The following is a 17,909-nucleotide window of genomic DNA, read 5'->3' as shown; positions in this document are numbered from 1 at the left end:
TCATCTTTGTGACCCCCTCTGGACTTGCTCCAACAGCTCCATGTCCTTATATTCAGGACACCAGAACTGCACACAGTACTCCAGGTGGGGTCTCACAAGAGCAGAGTAGGGAGGCAGGATCACCTCCTTCAACCTGCTCATCACACTTCTTTTGATGCAGATTTAGATTTACATTTAGATTACTGGGCTGCGAGTGCACACTGCCAGCTCATGTTCAGATTCTGATCAACCAACACCCCCAAGTCCTTCTTCCAAATTTTAAAAGCTAATAGGAGTCCAAGATTTTATTCTAAATCAAAGAACTGATTTGCTGCTCCTCCCCCTGAAAAATTTTGACATGAAACAGCCACGTAACGAGGGAGGAAACAGGAACCAAAACACCTTTGCTAGCTACCTTCCTTTCCAACGTTACAAGTCTACAGCATAAGATACATGCCATTAAAAAGCCACATGCAAGCTGTGCCTAAGCAAATACCAGTTGTCTGTAAATAGAACCAGTCATGAACGCAAACACCTATTTCATGCACAACTGGATTACCCCATGCACTGTGATGTGGCATATCGATTACATAAAACACCATCAGATGCACAATTGCTGCCCCACCCACTGACAGCACAAAACCAACCCTTTGCAACAAGGGATTGAGATTGCCAAGCTTCAACGGTAGCTTAGTAAGAATGGAGAAACCAACCCACCCTCCAATGACATCTAACACTGCCTACATTTCCCACCTCCTGTAATACTGCATTCAAGGCAGATCTCAAATTACTTTCTTTTTTTCCCACAACACATCAGCAATGCAGTTCATTCTGCAACTCTTTATCTTATACCTTCCTTCACTCAGCACTTCTCCACTTAAATGTATTAGCTACTCAGAAGGTTAATCTGTGAACCTATTCCTTCCTCTTTACATGCTTAACTACTTCCAGAACTGCCTAAGAGCGTGATGTCCTAAAAACAGCTAAGCAATAAAAAATCTCTTGAAAAATGTAATGACACTGAAATATAAAAATAGTTAGTTTTCTTCCCAGAGACAAACATTTTCTGTTTCAAATCAATTATTTCAATGCTTCAAATCCCACACTATTTAAATAAACTATGAAATATTTTAACTAGTGCAGAAATCTGAATCTAATCATAGTTTGTTACAAAGAAAATACCAAGATCAACACAAGCAAAGGAATTAGAGCAGCAGCTAGAACATACTGCCTTAGGAAAAAGCTATTTAGTGCAAGTCAGGAAGAAAAAGCAAAAAGGCAGAAAAGCTAATCTGGTATATGTTTAAAAAAAAAAAATAAAAAGGGCGGGGGAAGGTGGTGTTTTGATGGTGAAAGTACAATTCTTTATAAGCATGGCTCAGCCTTGTACCTTCACATTTCATAGCTACAGGCACAAATTTTTGCAAAGAACTATAAAAATGCTACAGTACTGAAGTCATTCAAAGTGTTGATAAATGCAAAGACATACATCTTGCCAACAAAGAGTACTACAAAGAGAGCAAGGTCCAATTATTTCAGAGGATAAAAACCAAAACTTAATTACACTTATCTGGAGATAACAGCAGCTTGCAGGATTCAAGGAAGTCTTATTAAAGGAATTTATCCCTTTGCAAAACTGATCTTCCCTCTTCTCCCAGTCTGGGCCAGGACAAGAGCACTGTTTGCTAGCGTATCATTTTTATTACTTTACATATCTGATTTTATTTTTTTTTTTTTACATGTACAGTATCATGCTGGTCTAACCAAATAATGGTTTAAATTAACACTACTAATATTAAGCCTTTTCATCAATAAAAACAAGCAGCCTTTATCTTAATAAGAACTTAGAATAAATGTCAGAAATTACTTCAAAATGGAAAACAACACAGGATGTTTTTTTCCTGCACCATAACATTACAGCACAGAAAGGATATTATGTATTAACCTACTAAATCCTTCACTATGACCAGACATACTAGATGTAAAATAGGTCATGGAATAAAAGATTCCTGAATCCGCACTTACTGAAACAGTAACTAACCTTCCCAGTAACTAACTGTAATCAAACACTGATTCTCCTTCCAAAATGCATCTCCAGAGGAAAAACAGAAAATTCTTAAGGTGGGCAACAGATCAAGTAGCAATGGATTCCAAACTGTGATTGTATTTGTTTTCCATCAGGAGGGAAATATAACCTCTTTAAGACAGCAAAGAGTTTAAACAATTATGTTTTTATATTTCATTAATAAAGAATTGTCCAGAATATAAAAATTGGCATGTCCACTGTCACAATTCAAGCTGCTTACTAACTCAAAACAGGGTCTGATTTTAAGAGTATTTTTATTAACTTAAAAAAAAAAAAAAAAAAAGTTTCTCATGTTCACCTCAGCCCACTTCTGGCTTTAGCCTAAGAACCATAACAGTTCTACACAGCTCTTAGCACATCCTCAGATGACAAATGCACAAAGTATCTACATGAACATCAGTATTCAGATATGAAAACTTTGTTTCCCCTTACCAGTGTAAGATAAGTTGAATATTTGTACTGTAGAGATAATATTCACCTATACCTTCAGACAGAGGAGATACAGTAGAGCTGCTTGTGATCCAGCAAATAATTGGCAATGCTTATGGATTCTATAGACTTTCTGATAAATAACGCAATGACAATAATTTAGGCATTGAAGATTTAAGGTATTTTCATCCTCTGTGATACATTTATGTTCTATGCCAGCTCTATGCTATGATGCAAAGAATTTAAAAATGCAGAAATATATTTATGATTTCAGATACTTGTACTACAGAAAGCAAGGATTAAGCATTAAAATTTTTGAACTACACTGGTACAGAATTGTTTAGCTGACTAAGCAATTTGACACACAACAGTAAACTTTTACAAGAGAAGTTAATTAACTTTTTAAAGTCAAACTCTGGACTCTTCAATTTCTTACTAGTTGTTTTGACCCAAGAAGGACCAAGTGCAAAGGTAGCTAACAGCAGAGTTCAACAGAGGAAGTAGTAGTTAGTCCCACCTATCAATGTTCTTTGTCTACTTTGCTATGATGCTGCTGTTTCAGATTAGTCAAGCATATTTTCCATGCAATTAATGATTCTCATTTTCACCTCCCCCTAAACACATGCCCCTCCAGTGAGGAGACTCCAAGGCCGACCTTCTGTTCACTCCATCCTCTTAAAAGTCATCTTTCGTTTCAGCATCTCACTGCGTGATGCATGCGTAACATGCCTGTGTAACAGACTGCAGCAGCAATGGTGATAACACAACTAGTTTCAACACACATGCATTCTTGCTTGTTATGTACATACAGTGGTTTAAACAGAGACTAAAAAGTTAAAAATAACAGGCCACTGATGAGCTTCATGAACACGATGTTCTGCTGTTCAAAGGGAGCAAAAGGAAATAAAGTGAGTTGAAAAGTTTTGGTCATAAAAAAACTTGGTTTAAACAAAACTCAGACAATTTTTAGACAGAAATCTCTAATCAGAGATTGTAGTCTATTACTTTACTATTGCATGACTATGTGGAATAGCCCCTATTCCACACCAATGGTACCAGTGTTTTTTATTCTGTTAACTGCTTCTTCCAAAGAGGGTGCCACAGGAAGGAAGCAGCATTTTTTTTTTCCTTAAACCTACTAGAACTTTCTCAAAACATTCGAGTTATCCCTCCTTAAGAAAATGTCTGTTTCATTTATTAGAATTCCTGTATGAAAGTAAAATATTCTGTTGAGAAGTGTCCTCATCAGAAAACAAACGTGAACAAAAACATGCATAACTTCAGGCAGACCTGCAAGGAGCAGGGAGTTGGACTCAGTGAACCTTATGGGTCCCTTCCAACTCAAGATATTCTATTGATTCTAACAACCCTTACTATTACATGTTGTAAAGCTATTTTTATTGCATCTCAAGATGTTGGGACTCTGCTTAACTTATGGCCTCAGCCCTCAAAGAGGTTACTCAGAAAAACCTCATTAACTTTATTGTCTTACTAACTGGACTGTTATGTGTCAAGTTTCTTATCAAGAAACTTCAGAAAAATTCATTCAATTTATCTGCTATCACCTCAACGTGCTCAGTTTTTCTATATAAATTAGTTCCAGCAGCTCTCTTCAGAGGAACTCGACTAAATTAAGACACTTCCGCATATTAGTAACTGCCGAGTAACACAGTTTAAGAACACACAATAAAACGCTCAACTAAACCCAGCCTGCAACCAAAAGGCTGCGTTAGCCAGGTAAACTGACTGAAGGCTTGTATGGGGCCAGGTTAAGTATATTCTAGAAGCACAAAAGCAGCCAATCCTCAAGCAGATGACTCGTCATAAATACAAATGACTGCTCACCTAGAGAACACCAGAGACTAAGCGGCGATACTTCTGCATACGGTCATGACTAAGAGATGCGACCAAGGACGTTAACGGGGCTGATACCGATACCCTCAGCCTAAAGTCAAATCCGGCAGCGAACACAAGGCCTGTATTTACATTTATTTATTAACTGTTTGCGACAGCGCGGGGGAAGCCCGCCAAGGGAGCGCCTCAGCCCCGTGGCCGTTATCTCGGCGACCGTTACCAGCGGCAGCAGCCGCGGGCTCCCCCTTCTCCTCCTCTCTCTCCTCCGGCTGTCTCTGCCCTTCTCTGCCCCAAGGAGGGGGTAGGAAGTCCCCCACTGCTTACGAACACGCCCTGCTCGGCACAGACCCGCCGAGGCTGCAGCTTACCTCCCTCCCCCTCAGCCGACACCGCAATCCTCAGCCCCCGGGCCGGCCTGGCGAGAGCGTGGGGAAGAGCGCTCCCCTCCGCTAACGGGGGTAGTCAAGTTTCAGCGCGGAGGGCACGGAACGAGGAAGACGAAAGCGAGCGCTAGGGAAAGAGGAGTGCCGGGAGGGGGCAGGGGATGCTGCCGCGCCGACACGCCCCGCCGCCGGGCTGCCTGGCAAATGGGGCTCGGCGCAGGGGGCTGCGTTCGGAGAGCGAGGAGGGAGGGGGAGGGGAAGGAAGCGAGGCGGCAGCTCCCCCGCACAATGGCCGCCCGCCCTCCCCCCCTTCCTTCCTCTCGCTCTGTGTCTCTTCCCTTCCTCCCTCTCGCTCTGTGTCTCTTCCCTTCCTCCTCAAGCTGGGGCTGCCGCAGGCCCCGCCACGGACCCGTCCGTGGGCCCCGCGGCGCCCCGGCCTCCCCCATACCTGCAGTGTCACCTCCTCGGGTCTCCAGTGGGGCCGCAGGCGGCGCAGGAGCTGCAGAGCGCCCTGGCGGTAGCCGGGCCCCTCCCGCTCGCTGACAGTGATGTCCAGCTTGGGCACCTCCGGGGAGCCGGGCGGAACGTGGATGTAGTTGGACATAGCGGCGGGCGGGCAAACAGGACACGGCACAGGCTAACAAGGGCAAGCAGGTCTCGCTGGTGTCTCCTCCGCGACGGAGCCGGCAACTGAGGGGGAAATTTCCACTTGGTCTCTCGATAAAGCGGCTCCACCTCCCCCCGGCTGCGGCGCGGAGCAGCCTGGGACAGCAGGCGGGGCTGGGCAGTTGACCGCCCTCCTCCTGCCCTGAGCCGCTCACCTGCGCGCCCGCCGCCGGACAGGCGCGGCGGGGATTGATGAAAGCTCCCAGTAGCGTTGGAGGGGGAGCGGCCCCCGGGCGAGCGGGGCGTGAAGGAATGCGGCCAGCACCGCCCAGTCAATCACCGGGCGAGCGACTGATTGTGATCAGGCTTTGAGTTATCTGCTGCAGTTAGTTTTTGTCTTTAATTTCTGTGCCAGCCTTCGTTGTTTCCCCCGCGCCCCTGCAGGGTGTATACCTGCTAACCACCTTGCTCTGCTTTCCAGTTCTAGCCGGTTGCCGTTTGAGGTCCCTGAGGGCACTGAGAAAGGCCCACTCTACCGCCCGCGCTGATCTAAACGGCTTCATAAAGATTATCTTTTTCATGAGCAGTGCAGAACAGTTAAATTCTTTGTTTTATGCTGAAAAACTCGCTGCCTTGAAGTTATTTTCAGAAAAAAAGAGCCTAGACTATAGCACAGCATTTCACCAATTAAGAAGAAAAAAAAAATAAAAATAAGAATAGAACAAATGTTCCCTCTTTTAGGAATATTTTGATGCTACCGTTAATATTCCTACAAGTACCTGCCTCCTGTCACATTCTGTGATCTTCCCATGTAGATAACACTGAAGACTCAAGAAGTTCCTCTGTTGCAAAGCAAGTTTATTACAATAGGCTAAGACACAAGAGCTACCACAAAAAAAAAAAAATGGCTGGTTTCTTTCCTGAAGAGTTGTTACTTTAAATAGACCCCGGTCAGGGTGAAGGGGCGTAATTTACACTCAAAATGAACAACACCTGAGGGAACCAGCTAGTTCTACAGCTTTAGTTCTCATTTACTTCACATGTGTTCCTCTCCAGCAGTGCAATGCATTAGTAACCTTTCCACTGTGTCACCCCCTACTGTCTACTTGTGAATGTGTCTTGTCTTTCACCAAGAATCATTGTCATCTTGTCACTGAAAGGTTTTGCAGGACCTTACTATATAAATGCATCATCACTTCTATTCCTATTGTTCCTGTTGAACACCTCACCTTAACCAAATATTTCTTCTTTATTCACACACCTGTATGCCTTTTCCCTCAAATAGGATTACACATTTGGAATAGTCTCTCAATGATTTTGCAACTAATTTTCTTCCCTTTTTTTTTCCTTAGTTTTCTCTCATTCCTTATGATCATTAATCTTAGTGTGCTCTTCCATCTAAACTTCAGTTCACACCAAGTTGTTAAAACATTTAGAGCCAGGAATCTTACCTTTGTGAGAGTTCAATAACCAAAATTTCCTTCTGTTTCATTTTAAATGAAAACATAAGATTTACGTATTGGTGTTACTAGTGTAAGTGTGTTATTCTACGTTGATAGCCTTTTCCTATCAAGGATTAAAAGGGTAAGAATACAGAGGTCTGAATCGAATTTCAAATGTCATAATTTTCCAGATCTAAAGTTTTGAGTATATTTCTAGTGGTAATATGCTTTTAGCTTGCCTTTTTAAAAATCTGTTCCCTGAAAAAATCCATTTAAAATTTTATAACCCTCTTTCCTGTGATTTTGTATCTGTCTTTTATATACACTGACTCACCACTCTTAAAATCTTCTTTCTTCATCTCACCTTATCAGACCTACCCATTTCATCCACTAGCCCACTCTACTTTTTCTTCTTTAAAAGTAAGGACATTTTGAAAGTTAAACTCTCTTTTCATTTGGAAAAAAAAAAAAAAACCTTTATGTACGCTCACCTTTATACATTTTTCAGTCCTGTCAGTTAGAACTGCCACAGTAGCATGATGTCACTCTACCTGATCGAGCGTGTGATACATGGTGCACTCTGCTTCTGCACAGGCAGTTTGGTAGATGATAAACTAAGACTCACTTACGGATTAAAGGGCAAAGTGACATTTTTGTTGAAATAAAATATCAAAGGCTGAATGCTTCAGCTTTTGTATGCTAATTTCAACAAGAACTTGTCGAAAGCTGATGCTGAACATAATACTCCTACTAGAAGCTTTCGATTGTTAACTCTGGGAAGCCTTGCTAACTTACCCAAGTCTGGCTAAATTTCCAGAAGTTGGGTGAGAGTATATTTTAAACATAAAGGGGGGAAGTTGGAGCAGTCATGGTGCTTGGATTGTTGGGAATGAAGGAAACTGAACTTCTGACAACTAAATATTTATCAAATAGATGAAAGAACCAAGAACACTTAGGGAGTAGCACCATTATTTTTGTGATCATGGTATAAAGACACATTCTTTTTGCTTGTCTGCATGATGCATTGGGAATTCTTAATTCCTGTTTTAAACCAGTTCAATGAAAGTTATGGCTAGCTACTCACCCTGTTTCCTTTCCTTTTTACTTTTTGTTTCCTGCAAATATTTGCTGTGTCCAAATCAAACCCCAGAAAACATCTCCTGACTGGGACTCTTTCTCAAGTTTCCAATAGTTTTTCTTCCCTTTTTGAAAAATTTATTTTCCTTTTTGTCTTTCCCCCCTTTCTGACAGCTGTACTCTACAAATCGTGAAATGCATTAGTAAGAACCCTAGTGGGTTCCTCACAGGCTACAAATTGTTCTCAGACTACAAATAGACTTGTCCTTAGAAAGACCTGATGTTACACCAAGTAAGGGCCCAGGAATAAAAAGAATGTGTTTTCTCAAAACGCCTGATATTTTTGTAAGTACACCATGCTAAATTAAAGTTATTCTAAGGCTGACAGTAGGTGTACACCACACGGAACTGAAGAAAATAGGGTGCTTTAGATCTCTCCCAGGCCTGTGCTCTACCAGACTGTCCGGGTACTGACTACGTATAGCCTGTTTGACCTGCTTATCCTCACTGCTCTGCCATTCTCTTTTCCTTCTCATGCTAATCAGAAACCAGGTTGTGCCATTTCATTTATTCCTACATTTTTTACCTTGCCTTTAGGTCAGTGCTGGATGCCTTTTAAGCTCTTTTGAAAAATAAAGAAAGCACAAAGGAAAGAGCAACATCAGGCTCAGAACCAGTTTTAACTTCCCAGGTGCAGTTCTCCTGGCTGCTTTCCAAACCCGGTGTTCAGTAATTGCTTCAGAGGAACTCAGTGCATAAATGTGACTATAAATGGGAAATGTACACCTTCTAGCCATAATTAATAACATTTTGCACAGCAGAGAGTTTCGAAATACTTTCTATTGTTCTAATCTCACAAATCCAAAAATTGAGTCATCAGAAGGTTAAACCTGCTATTAGACCAGTCAGTAGCAGGCCTGGAAACAATTTTTTATTTCCAGTCCAATCCTTTGATTGCAGGCTTTCTTCAGTGCTTTATAGAATGTCATCTCTGTTGATTATCCAGCATGTACTATTTGTGTCAAGATGAATCACATCTCTGTACACACAGTGTTAAACTGTAATTCAACTCTTTATTTATTTATTACATCGATTTTTAAAGTGCCTGGTGCCCTAGCATCCATATTGATTTACCAGCAACAACTCTCAACACACAAAGTTGATAGATCTGTCATGTGTTTATTGTACCCTATAAACAGATTTCATTTTAATCTTGGTGAAGACTAGCTTGAAATAGATCATTTTATAAAAATCTTGACAGTTTACAAATTTCTCCAAGATGGATACTGCTTGGTGTGTTGTTGAAATGGTAAAAACCCTTCTCTTGTGCAAGTTGCTTGACAAGAATGATAAGTTATAGCTTTCTCAAGAATATTTTGAAAGCTACAAACGATAGCAGAGTAGAAGCTTCAATGCTCGCTGCAGTTTTATGGCTTAATTTTCTAGTAGGCTGCCAGTTAGTGACACTTATTTGGCACGTTCCATGTGATAACCTAGTTCCTGACTATCTAACCCCTATTTTTTCCAACATGGGAATGGTGTGGTGCATAAAGTGATGTGGTAACAGATGTGATTACGTGTGAAAATGGCTTAGTGATTTCCAGCTCTTTCAGCTTTTCAGGATTTCACTCGTAAACCTCAGAAGTTTCTAGTGGAAGTGTGGACATCTGTGCTGATAGGCTTGGTTACCTCCAAGGCTACTTCAGATGAATGCAGAAGCATCTTCCCTCTGTGCTGTCCCTAGCTCCGACTCCATGAACTGTAGGCTCTAATGCCATGGGTAGTTATCCAGTTACGCATCCTGCAGGAAGCAAAAGCAAACTAAACAAAATGCCCAAACATGCATGTTAATTAATCTATATGCATGGTAATTAATCTCAGCGCAGTGAAGAGACAAAACCTGATAAAGCCTGCTTAAGTCAGTAGGACCAAAATCATGCTTATGCTTAAGCAGGTGCTAAATCAGAATGAGCAGCTCAGCAAGGAATTCTGCAAATTCTCCATGCTGGTGGGGCTAAACTGTACATTTGTTTAGGGCTATTTATAAACATTATAGCTACTGGGTATAAAGAAAGAAGATAAAATCTTCGTACTAATTACACTGCTCAAAAATACAGGTTAAATAAAGCAGCAAAAAAAAAAAAATCATAATTAAGGCCAGCATCTGCATTCATTTTAATAGACATATCTATATTTTAAAATATGAAGAGTAATTACAAGTTGACTGATCCTTGACTAAACTGAAACTGTACACAGGTCCAATGAGTTACCATATCCTGGTGTTTTTCTCAAGGGCAACAAATACACATACTGTGCATCTACCCAAAGAGAGCCTACTTAGGCAGTTTCCGGACACCTTGCTTGCAAGAATAAATTCACCTGCAGCAATATAAAAGGAAGAGTTGAATGGCTTTTGTGTCTCCTAGAAATTTAAGGTTTTCTAACACTTTATTGACTAATCAAACATCCTCCTATGAAGAAAAGTTATAAACCTCATCAGTTTGACACACTCTCTGTGGGCAAAGACAGTAACAAACGTGCACCTAAATGTTATGCAAGCTTGTAAAAGAAGTCTAGAATACTATTTTCCTATTTTTAAGGTACTACCAGAATGCCATTCTGTATTCTCTAGCAAAACCTCTAATCAATGTTATAGCATAAGAAGTGGGGGAGGATTTAGCTGAACTAAATTAAAACAATTAAAAAATGTGCACAGAATTATCTTGAGAGACCGACAGCATGGGCATCACATATAAATGATTGCCAATTTACATTCTACCTGACTCAATAATAAAGAAGAAAGAAAGGCAAAGAAAGGTGGTGAAGAGGGGAGAGAGCAGGAAATTGTTTTATTTCTGTGTCAATGAGAGAAAAAATCACTCAAATGGCTAAAGTGTCTTCCTCACAAAAACACCATTCCAAACAGTTTTCTTGGACGTCTCAGGAAGTCTAGGACTGAAAAAAACAGAAGTTAAGCAGAAATTATGTTGCTTTCTCATGCTTATATCCAATTCCTTCATGTCAAGTTGATAGATAACCAGGAGGGCTCTGGGGCAATAGCACTGCATCCTTTTCATAAGTATTTGAGTTTGTGGTCCAAGGTCTGTGTGCCCAGTAGACTAAAAGCTGGATGCTCGTTTGGTGCCCCTGTGTGGATCTTTTCCTTAAGCCTTACTAAGCCTTACTTTCATCTTTGTTTATAGCCTATTTCCTACAGAATTAAGGTTAATGTGACCAGACTTTGTATCTGTCCTCCCTTAACTTGAGGAGGAACAGCTTTAAAATTTCAGTGGGACTTTAAATCCCAAAGACAGTTTAAATCCTGTAACTGGGATTAAAATCAGTTACGCCAGAGGAGCAGACCTTTGAGCAGCCTGTTCAGCTTCCATTGCCGTCACCAGGAAAACCACCACCATTTGCTTCATTAGGAGCCCAATGAAGTGAAACAGGCTGTGTACATCCGTACAGTCACATGTGCTTGGATTAAAGTTCAGAGTGGAGCACTGCTCCCTCTCTGCCATCACCCCTCGCATAGCAAGGGTGCAAATTCCACCCACCTCTTGGGGTGCCGTGCCCTGGGGGCTGGGGGCTATATGGGATCCCCTGTGGTGGCAGGCAGGCAGGGCTCATCCCACCATCCCCGCCAAGGAGCAAGGCAGGGAGGGATGAAACAGGGTCTTGGGGAGGCTGGGCAGGGCCATGAAAGCCCGCAACAGGGCCTACTTGCACCACCTGTGGTTCCATCCTGGAACCTGCTCTCAAGAGGATTGGGAAGAAGCAAAATCTGACTTTCAGAGGGGCAGACTCATATTTCCATTCTTGAACCTACAAGCTGTAGGTCACCATCTCGGGCTGTTTTTGAAAGTCCTACAGATTTTACTGTTTTCAGTATGGTTTATTTCATTATTTATCCTACAGATTTTATTTACTCCTGAGGCATTGAATCTTAGGGGACTTGCCAAAGAAGTGCAGTAGGCATAAGAGAAGAACAGCTCAGAACAGCCTGATATTTAATCATAGGCTGTAAATATCTTTTACAGACCTGTCTGTTTGCAACTGTTGCTAAGCATGGGAAATTGCTGAATTAGTCAGCTTCATTTGTATTGGAGCTTGGAACATTAATTAAATTACATTTCAGGTTTCAGGATAATACAGCTATGCATTCCCATTGGAAAAGTAAAATGATAATATGATAAAAAATAAATACAATATAATAAAATATCAAATATACGAAGGGGAAAGGGCCAAACTTTGCCAAAGTCTCTGTCTTTCCCTCCATAGGGTTTTAGAGCTCAGCAATCACAAAAGCACAGAGGACTGCAGGGGAGAATTGCTTCCCGGGCTCCTGGTGGCTTGGACAAGAAGCAGGAAGCAAGAAGGTAGCAAGAGTTGCTACTAGAAGAACATCGTGTCTTACTAGGAGCTTTCCTAAATTTTGTTTCTTTGTCATGTTCCTTAAGATAGTTTGGCTTGTGCAGCAGTCTTTACACTTGAAGATGCACCAGTTTCAGGTTTGTTTCCACAAAGCTTTTAACATCTGAAAAGGAAAGAATATTCATTCCAGCTTCACCCCACACCCTCCACGGGAGTAATGCCTCTGGTTCTTTGTGGAACCCTGGAATTTTGCATTTCTATGTCAGCTGGCCTTTCCAGCCCGCAGTCCCTAAAGGCTGAGGTTCACCCAGAGTACAGCAGAAAATCTTTTGCAAGCAGGTTGCAACTGCAGCATTTTGTTTCACTGTGATTCATGTATCTTCTGCCTCAATGTTAAGCTGAAATTCACAATTTTATCTTGACTTTAAGTTTCGAAGTGAGGAGCATTTTTCTTTAGAAGATACTGTTTTCCCTGGTGTTCGTTACTATTGGCTGTGCTTCCAGTATGTCAGGAGCTTAGTCAGCTGTTAGCGCAACCAGGGCTTGTTTTTCTTCTTTTTATCCCTTTCATCCAGTGGAAAAAGTTTCCTGCTGCTCTGCCTACTGATATTTGATATCCTGTCTCCAACTGACATACTCTTTAACTTTTAAAGAACAGGATGTCAACTAGCTCTGTTAATTATCACTCAATTTAGGGTTTTTTTTGGGTTTGTTTCTTTTTGCGTTGCAAGATTATTCTGGAGGTGTAACTTCTCAGGGGAATGACTTTTTCTAATCCAACTCCCTCTTCTGTAATAATAAAAATAAAATAAATAAATAAAAGAAAAAAGAAAAAAATCACTTTCTCATGTGTTGCAACAATGTATTTATTTAATCTACAGAATTAAAGGAATGCTTAGACTAAGCAAAGCAGCCAGTCAGCAGCTCTTCTGAATGTCTGTAACGAGTAACATTGTAATGTAAAAAAGTAGGAAAGGAGAGATTTTTTTGAGTTTCTCTTGAAGTGTTTTACATTCTAATAGGTTTTCCTGATAACCATCTTTCCTCGTCTTTTACCGGAAAGCACCACCAGCAACTACCTACATTGGAAAGAAACAGTGGGAAGCCATTACTATGCAGTTATTGATCATGTAATCAAATGTATCACTAAAAGCCATGCTAAAAGCTGTCCACTGGTCTTTTCATGATGAGTAAACTACAAAAACATTTCCTTACTTACTGAATATTGAGCTCCCTGCTTACCTTTACAACTGCTTGTTTCCTTGACTGTGTTTGGGAACAGGAAGCTTGAAGTGCTAGAAAAACAAAAGTATACAAAAGCCAAAATACTGAAGGAGTGTTTGAAAGGTAGATTGACCTAACCTACAATTACATAGATTAATTGCCCAGGATTATGTATTTATAAAAACACCCATGATACCTCTCCTAAATCCTTAGCAGTGGACAAGTGGAACTCATAAGATTGCTCTTCTGTGACAGTCACTTCTAGTTCAATAAATCATTGTGTTACTTTGCTTTGCTAAGTAAGTTGCATAAAACCATTGTCTCACGGTCAACTTCTATGCGATCCCTAAAGTGTTCCCAAACCAGCTCTGCCACAGCCTCAACCAGACCATACCTTACAAGCCAGTACCACACGTGGACTTGCGATGACGAAAACAAAGTAGAATAAACCCAGATGCTTGAACCTTCAGAATCTGGGGGGAAAAAAAAAAAAAAAAAAAAGAAAAAGGAAAGAAAATCCCCCCACCTTTAAAACCCTTTTGATGAATTTAAGGTCACAGCTTATTTGTAGTTCACTTTCTGCATCCACCAAGAAAAGTTCTCCTTAATTGTTTGTGTACATAAAAGTTGAAGCCAGAAACCAAACCTCTGGCAGAAAATATTTTTTCTTACAATAACATCTCCCTTGCTTACTCTTTCATAAAGCAAACTCTTTAATTGCTTCCAGAAATATTCTGGGTTTCTGCTCTTCTCTGGTATACTTCAACTTTCTCTTTTTTATATGCGTAGTGTTTTTCAGCATTCTTTCCTCAGCAAGCTGTTCAGATCTGATCCTCATAATTCACTAGATGTTTTCATAACAAAAAATAAATAAAATGAGGCTTCTCTTAGAAAGAAAAGCTCTCAAACAAGAGGTTTTACCTGGCCAAAAGAGTCTGGCAAAATCTGAATTTCATATGGGAAGGATCACAGAGGAGAACACAAACACAAGAACAAAGCACACTTTTGATGCAGTTGCTGAAAGCGTAAACAAGATCAGAAAAAGGACTGAAAATTAAATGTAATTAGTACAGGGCTTGGGTTTTTTTAATAGTGTATCTGGAAACACAACCTTAATTTTAGGGGCAAAAAATAAAAGAAGGGGGCATGATAGAAAAACTGCATGATAGAAAAGCTTAGGCTTAAAGTTCAAGAAGTGCTGAAACAGGCACAGAAGTAGCTGTGGAGATGCACTTCTATGTCTTTGACCCAGTTTTACAAAACCCTGAAGTTAATTCCAGTTTTATGTGAGCAAAAGATGTTTCTGCGTGGACACAAGGTGAGTGAAAGCAGTACAGGCATTTAAAAAATAAGATAAGCTGTTTCCATAGCCATAGCCTATGGAAACATTTTCCACAAACTAATAAAGACTTTTATGTCTCTTATCAGCGAAACAAGGAATTCATCCAATGAAAAATTATGCCCAATGAATTCAGAATAAATTAAAGAAAAGCATTTCTAACTGATATAGGTATATGGAAAATAGTGCTCTGGGCAGTTTAAGTAAATTTCGTGGCTGAATAATTTTATGGCTGATAATAATACCTGCAGTTACTGCGCATACCATGTTAAGGATAATTAAGATAAGAGTAATTCGATCTTATTCTTGTAGGGTATAAACTAACTTGGCAAAAGTCAAGAGGGAATTTCTTTCTTCTAAACATTATTTATTATTGCACTCTTCATATTTTTAGGGAATGTTAGAATATGTACACCTATTTTTGGAAGCCTCTAGTTCTTGGATACTGCTGACAATAGAAGAGTGGATCACTGATACCATCGGCATTAGATTATTTTTGGCCTCAGTGGAAACCCACAAGGCCTGCAAACACACAAGCAGAAAATCACAGTGAGAACAATGTACTGCATTGTGTATATATTCAAAAGACTGTTAAAACATTTATGTAGCCATATTTAGTACATTTTTAATTTCTTAGCTTGGTGCTCCGTTATAATTAAAACCTATTTCTACATTGAGTATTCAGAACACATGCTGCTGCATGTTGGCGTGGAGATCTGAGAGAAAAAGGGAGTTCTGCCACTGAGCCTTTCTGCTGCCTTAATGAGCTCCCCAGACCTTCACAGGCTGCTGAGAAAATCTAGGTCCTCGGAGGGCTCTGCATAATTCTCAGGGGTTCTTTTGTACACAAGCACAGCTGCGTATCAACTGATGCCACATGTGTGGAACACACATAGATTAGATTTTATTTTCTACACCTCTGTTTTTATAATTGCCCCCTGAGAGGGTATTGTTCTGTTTTTATAAACTTGCCTGATATACAAATATAATATGCTTGTCAAAAGGCAAAAGGAATTCCAGGATGTATCAGGCAAGATAGTCCTAGCAGGGACTACCTACAAATACAGAGGTACATGAGATACAGAAGTAGGTGGATTATAGTACAAAGCACTGTTAAGGCCTTATCTAAAGTGCTGTGTACAATTCTGTCCCGTATATTAAAAACCAAAAGAGGTAAGGATAAAGGATAATAACATGATTAGGTAAATGGAGAACCCCATTTCTCTTGTAAGAGAAGTCTGGAACTTGGCTAGTTCTATCTAGTACAAGAAAAGCTGCGGGTGGACAGAACCACCCATCACAAAACTATCTGGCCAGATGTATCCTGAAGGAAAAAGATCCATTTAGGCTAAAACACAATATCAGTGTGTACAAAATAGGCATAAACTCATACTGGAGTTCTTGTTGGAAATTTCTAATCATGCACGAAGGTTCTGAAATGGCCTTTAAATGTAATTAATGGGGACAAGAAATGTCTTTCAATTAAAAAAAAAAAATCAACAAGCATAGTTAAATAACAAAAAACTTGATAAATCTGTCCTCTTTGATACTGAATCAAAAGTAAAAGGCTTCTTAAGGTTGGGTAGTATATTATCTCAAAGAAATACCAGACATTCCCACATGTTTATTCTCATCAGAGAGAGAACAGGAGAATAAGAACTAGTTAGCTGTCCTTTAAATTTAGCATCTTTTCAATGGTGGCCATTTGCAATGGGAAGGGTTGTGCATAGAAACATAACCCAGTCTACATCCAGCCCACCCCCAGAGTTAAGAGATTTTGTACTTCTCCATATCTAACTACATGGTTATCTGATGTGGCTAAAACAGAATTATTCTTTTTTCAGATTACTTTTCAGCTGTATCAACTTCAACTACCTGATTCTGTTCATCACAATTTAGGTACTGCCAGTTAACAAAGCTGTGAGTTTTACCACATACCAAAGTACTTTTCAGTGACTGCGTGAAAAAAAAGATGTATACAGCCATCAAGAACAGAAAATGAAACTGTGACATATCTGGTTTGTGAGCTGAATGTTCTCTTTCCTCTGAGAGCCATTCAGTATCATAGATAGTTTTGACATATAACTTCTGTTAACAGTGTGCTCTGATAACAAAGCTTCAGTTTCAGACTAGAGAAGATTGTAGATGCAAAGGTTGCATCTGAAAGACCAAGCTGTTACATCTTTGCCACACGCAGATAACAAAAGTGTCCATGGACACAATTTTGTAGTTTATCTAACACTCAACAATAAGCAAAAAAACTTGCAAGATGTGAATTACAAAGGACAGGCAAGCATCTAAAATTGCAGGGGGAGTTATCACCCTTTCCACACTTATCTGTTAGTTACCCTAGCTTGGTAGGACCACTCCCAAAGAGATCTTGCCTCAGCCTTTTAGTTCTCACCTATGTTCCAGTCTGTCTAAGCTAAGAATTCCTGGCTCAGAAGAATACCAGAGTACATGACAGCCAAACAGGTCATACCTGTGCATCTCAAACACTTAATAACACGTGCTTTAGAACTAATGCCCGTAGAGCACAAGCAGTACACTTCTAGTAGATTTTCCCCGTAGGCCACTGACTTTGCTTTCAGACTATGAGTAGTCTGACAACACCAACTACCAACCCCGCATCAGTGACTATAGATTAATTCGAACAGGCAAGCTGCAGCATAACTCAGCTGCAGTGATAGTTCATGTGTCGTCTTATCTCAATGACACCTAAAAACCAAACCCAAGCACTACATATGTGTTTTTATAACTCAAGATCTTACATGACAGTTAACATTTGAAACATTTTTCTTGTGATATCTGAGACAGTTCGTGCTTTTATAAACTGGAAGATCAGGGCTATCAAGCTGTTTCCCTACACATGCAAACAATAACAAGGTTAAAATAATATAAGGTCTGTCTTAATTTAAAAACAATCCTCCAGCGAAGGCTGATGAAGTGATTAATCTCTTGATTTGAAGCTTACATACTGCATTGAGATAATCTCCAGCATAAATGGAAAATCACTGGAAAGCAAGGCCACAGATAAAATACGATACTACAGGTGATAGCAATTAACTCTTTGAATTCAGAAGCAGTGTGAGAATTAAGCCATTAAAAATTCAAGG

The 17,909-nt window shown here is 40.2% G+C and overlaps 1 protein-coding gene across 5 annotated transcripts in view; it reads right to left on the bottom strand.

The window, feature by feature from the left end:
• Positions 1–5,495, bottom strand: part of ETNK1 (ethanolamine kinase 1) — a 34,823-nt gene extending 29,328 nt beyond the window's left edge. For 2 of the 5 annotated variants that reach the window (XR_003990730.1, XR_003990731.1), the window contains exon 1: positions 5,180–5,495. Coding sequence is in view for 2 of the 5 variants with exons in the window: in XM_030480798.1 (XP_030336658.1) it covers positions 5,180–5,335 (156 nt within the window). In the remaining 3 variants the exon portion in view is untranslated. The remainder of the gene's footprint in view (positions 1–5,179) is intronic. The other 3 variants (XR_003990732.1, XM_030480798.1, XM_030480797.1) reach the window with 3 other exon arrangements.
• Positions 5,496–17,909: the final 12,414 nt, after the last annotated feature.

This window comes from Strigops habroptila, chromosome 3, assembly GCF_004027225.2.
Source record: "Strigops habroptila isolate Jane chromosome 3, bStrHab1.2.pri, whole genome shotgun sequence".
NCBI lineage: Eukaryota > Metazoa > Chordata > Aves > Psittaciformes > Psittacidae > Strigops > Strigops habroptila.
Note: the sequence above shows the minus strand (reverse complement) of the source record. Positions and strands in the feature narration are given on the sequence as shown.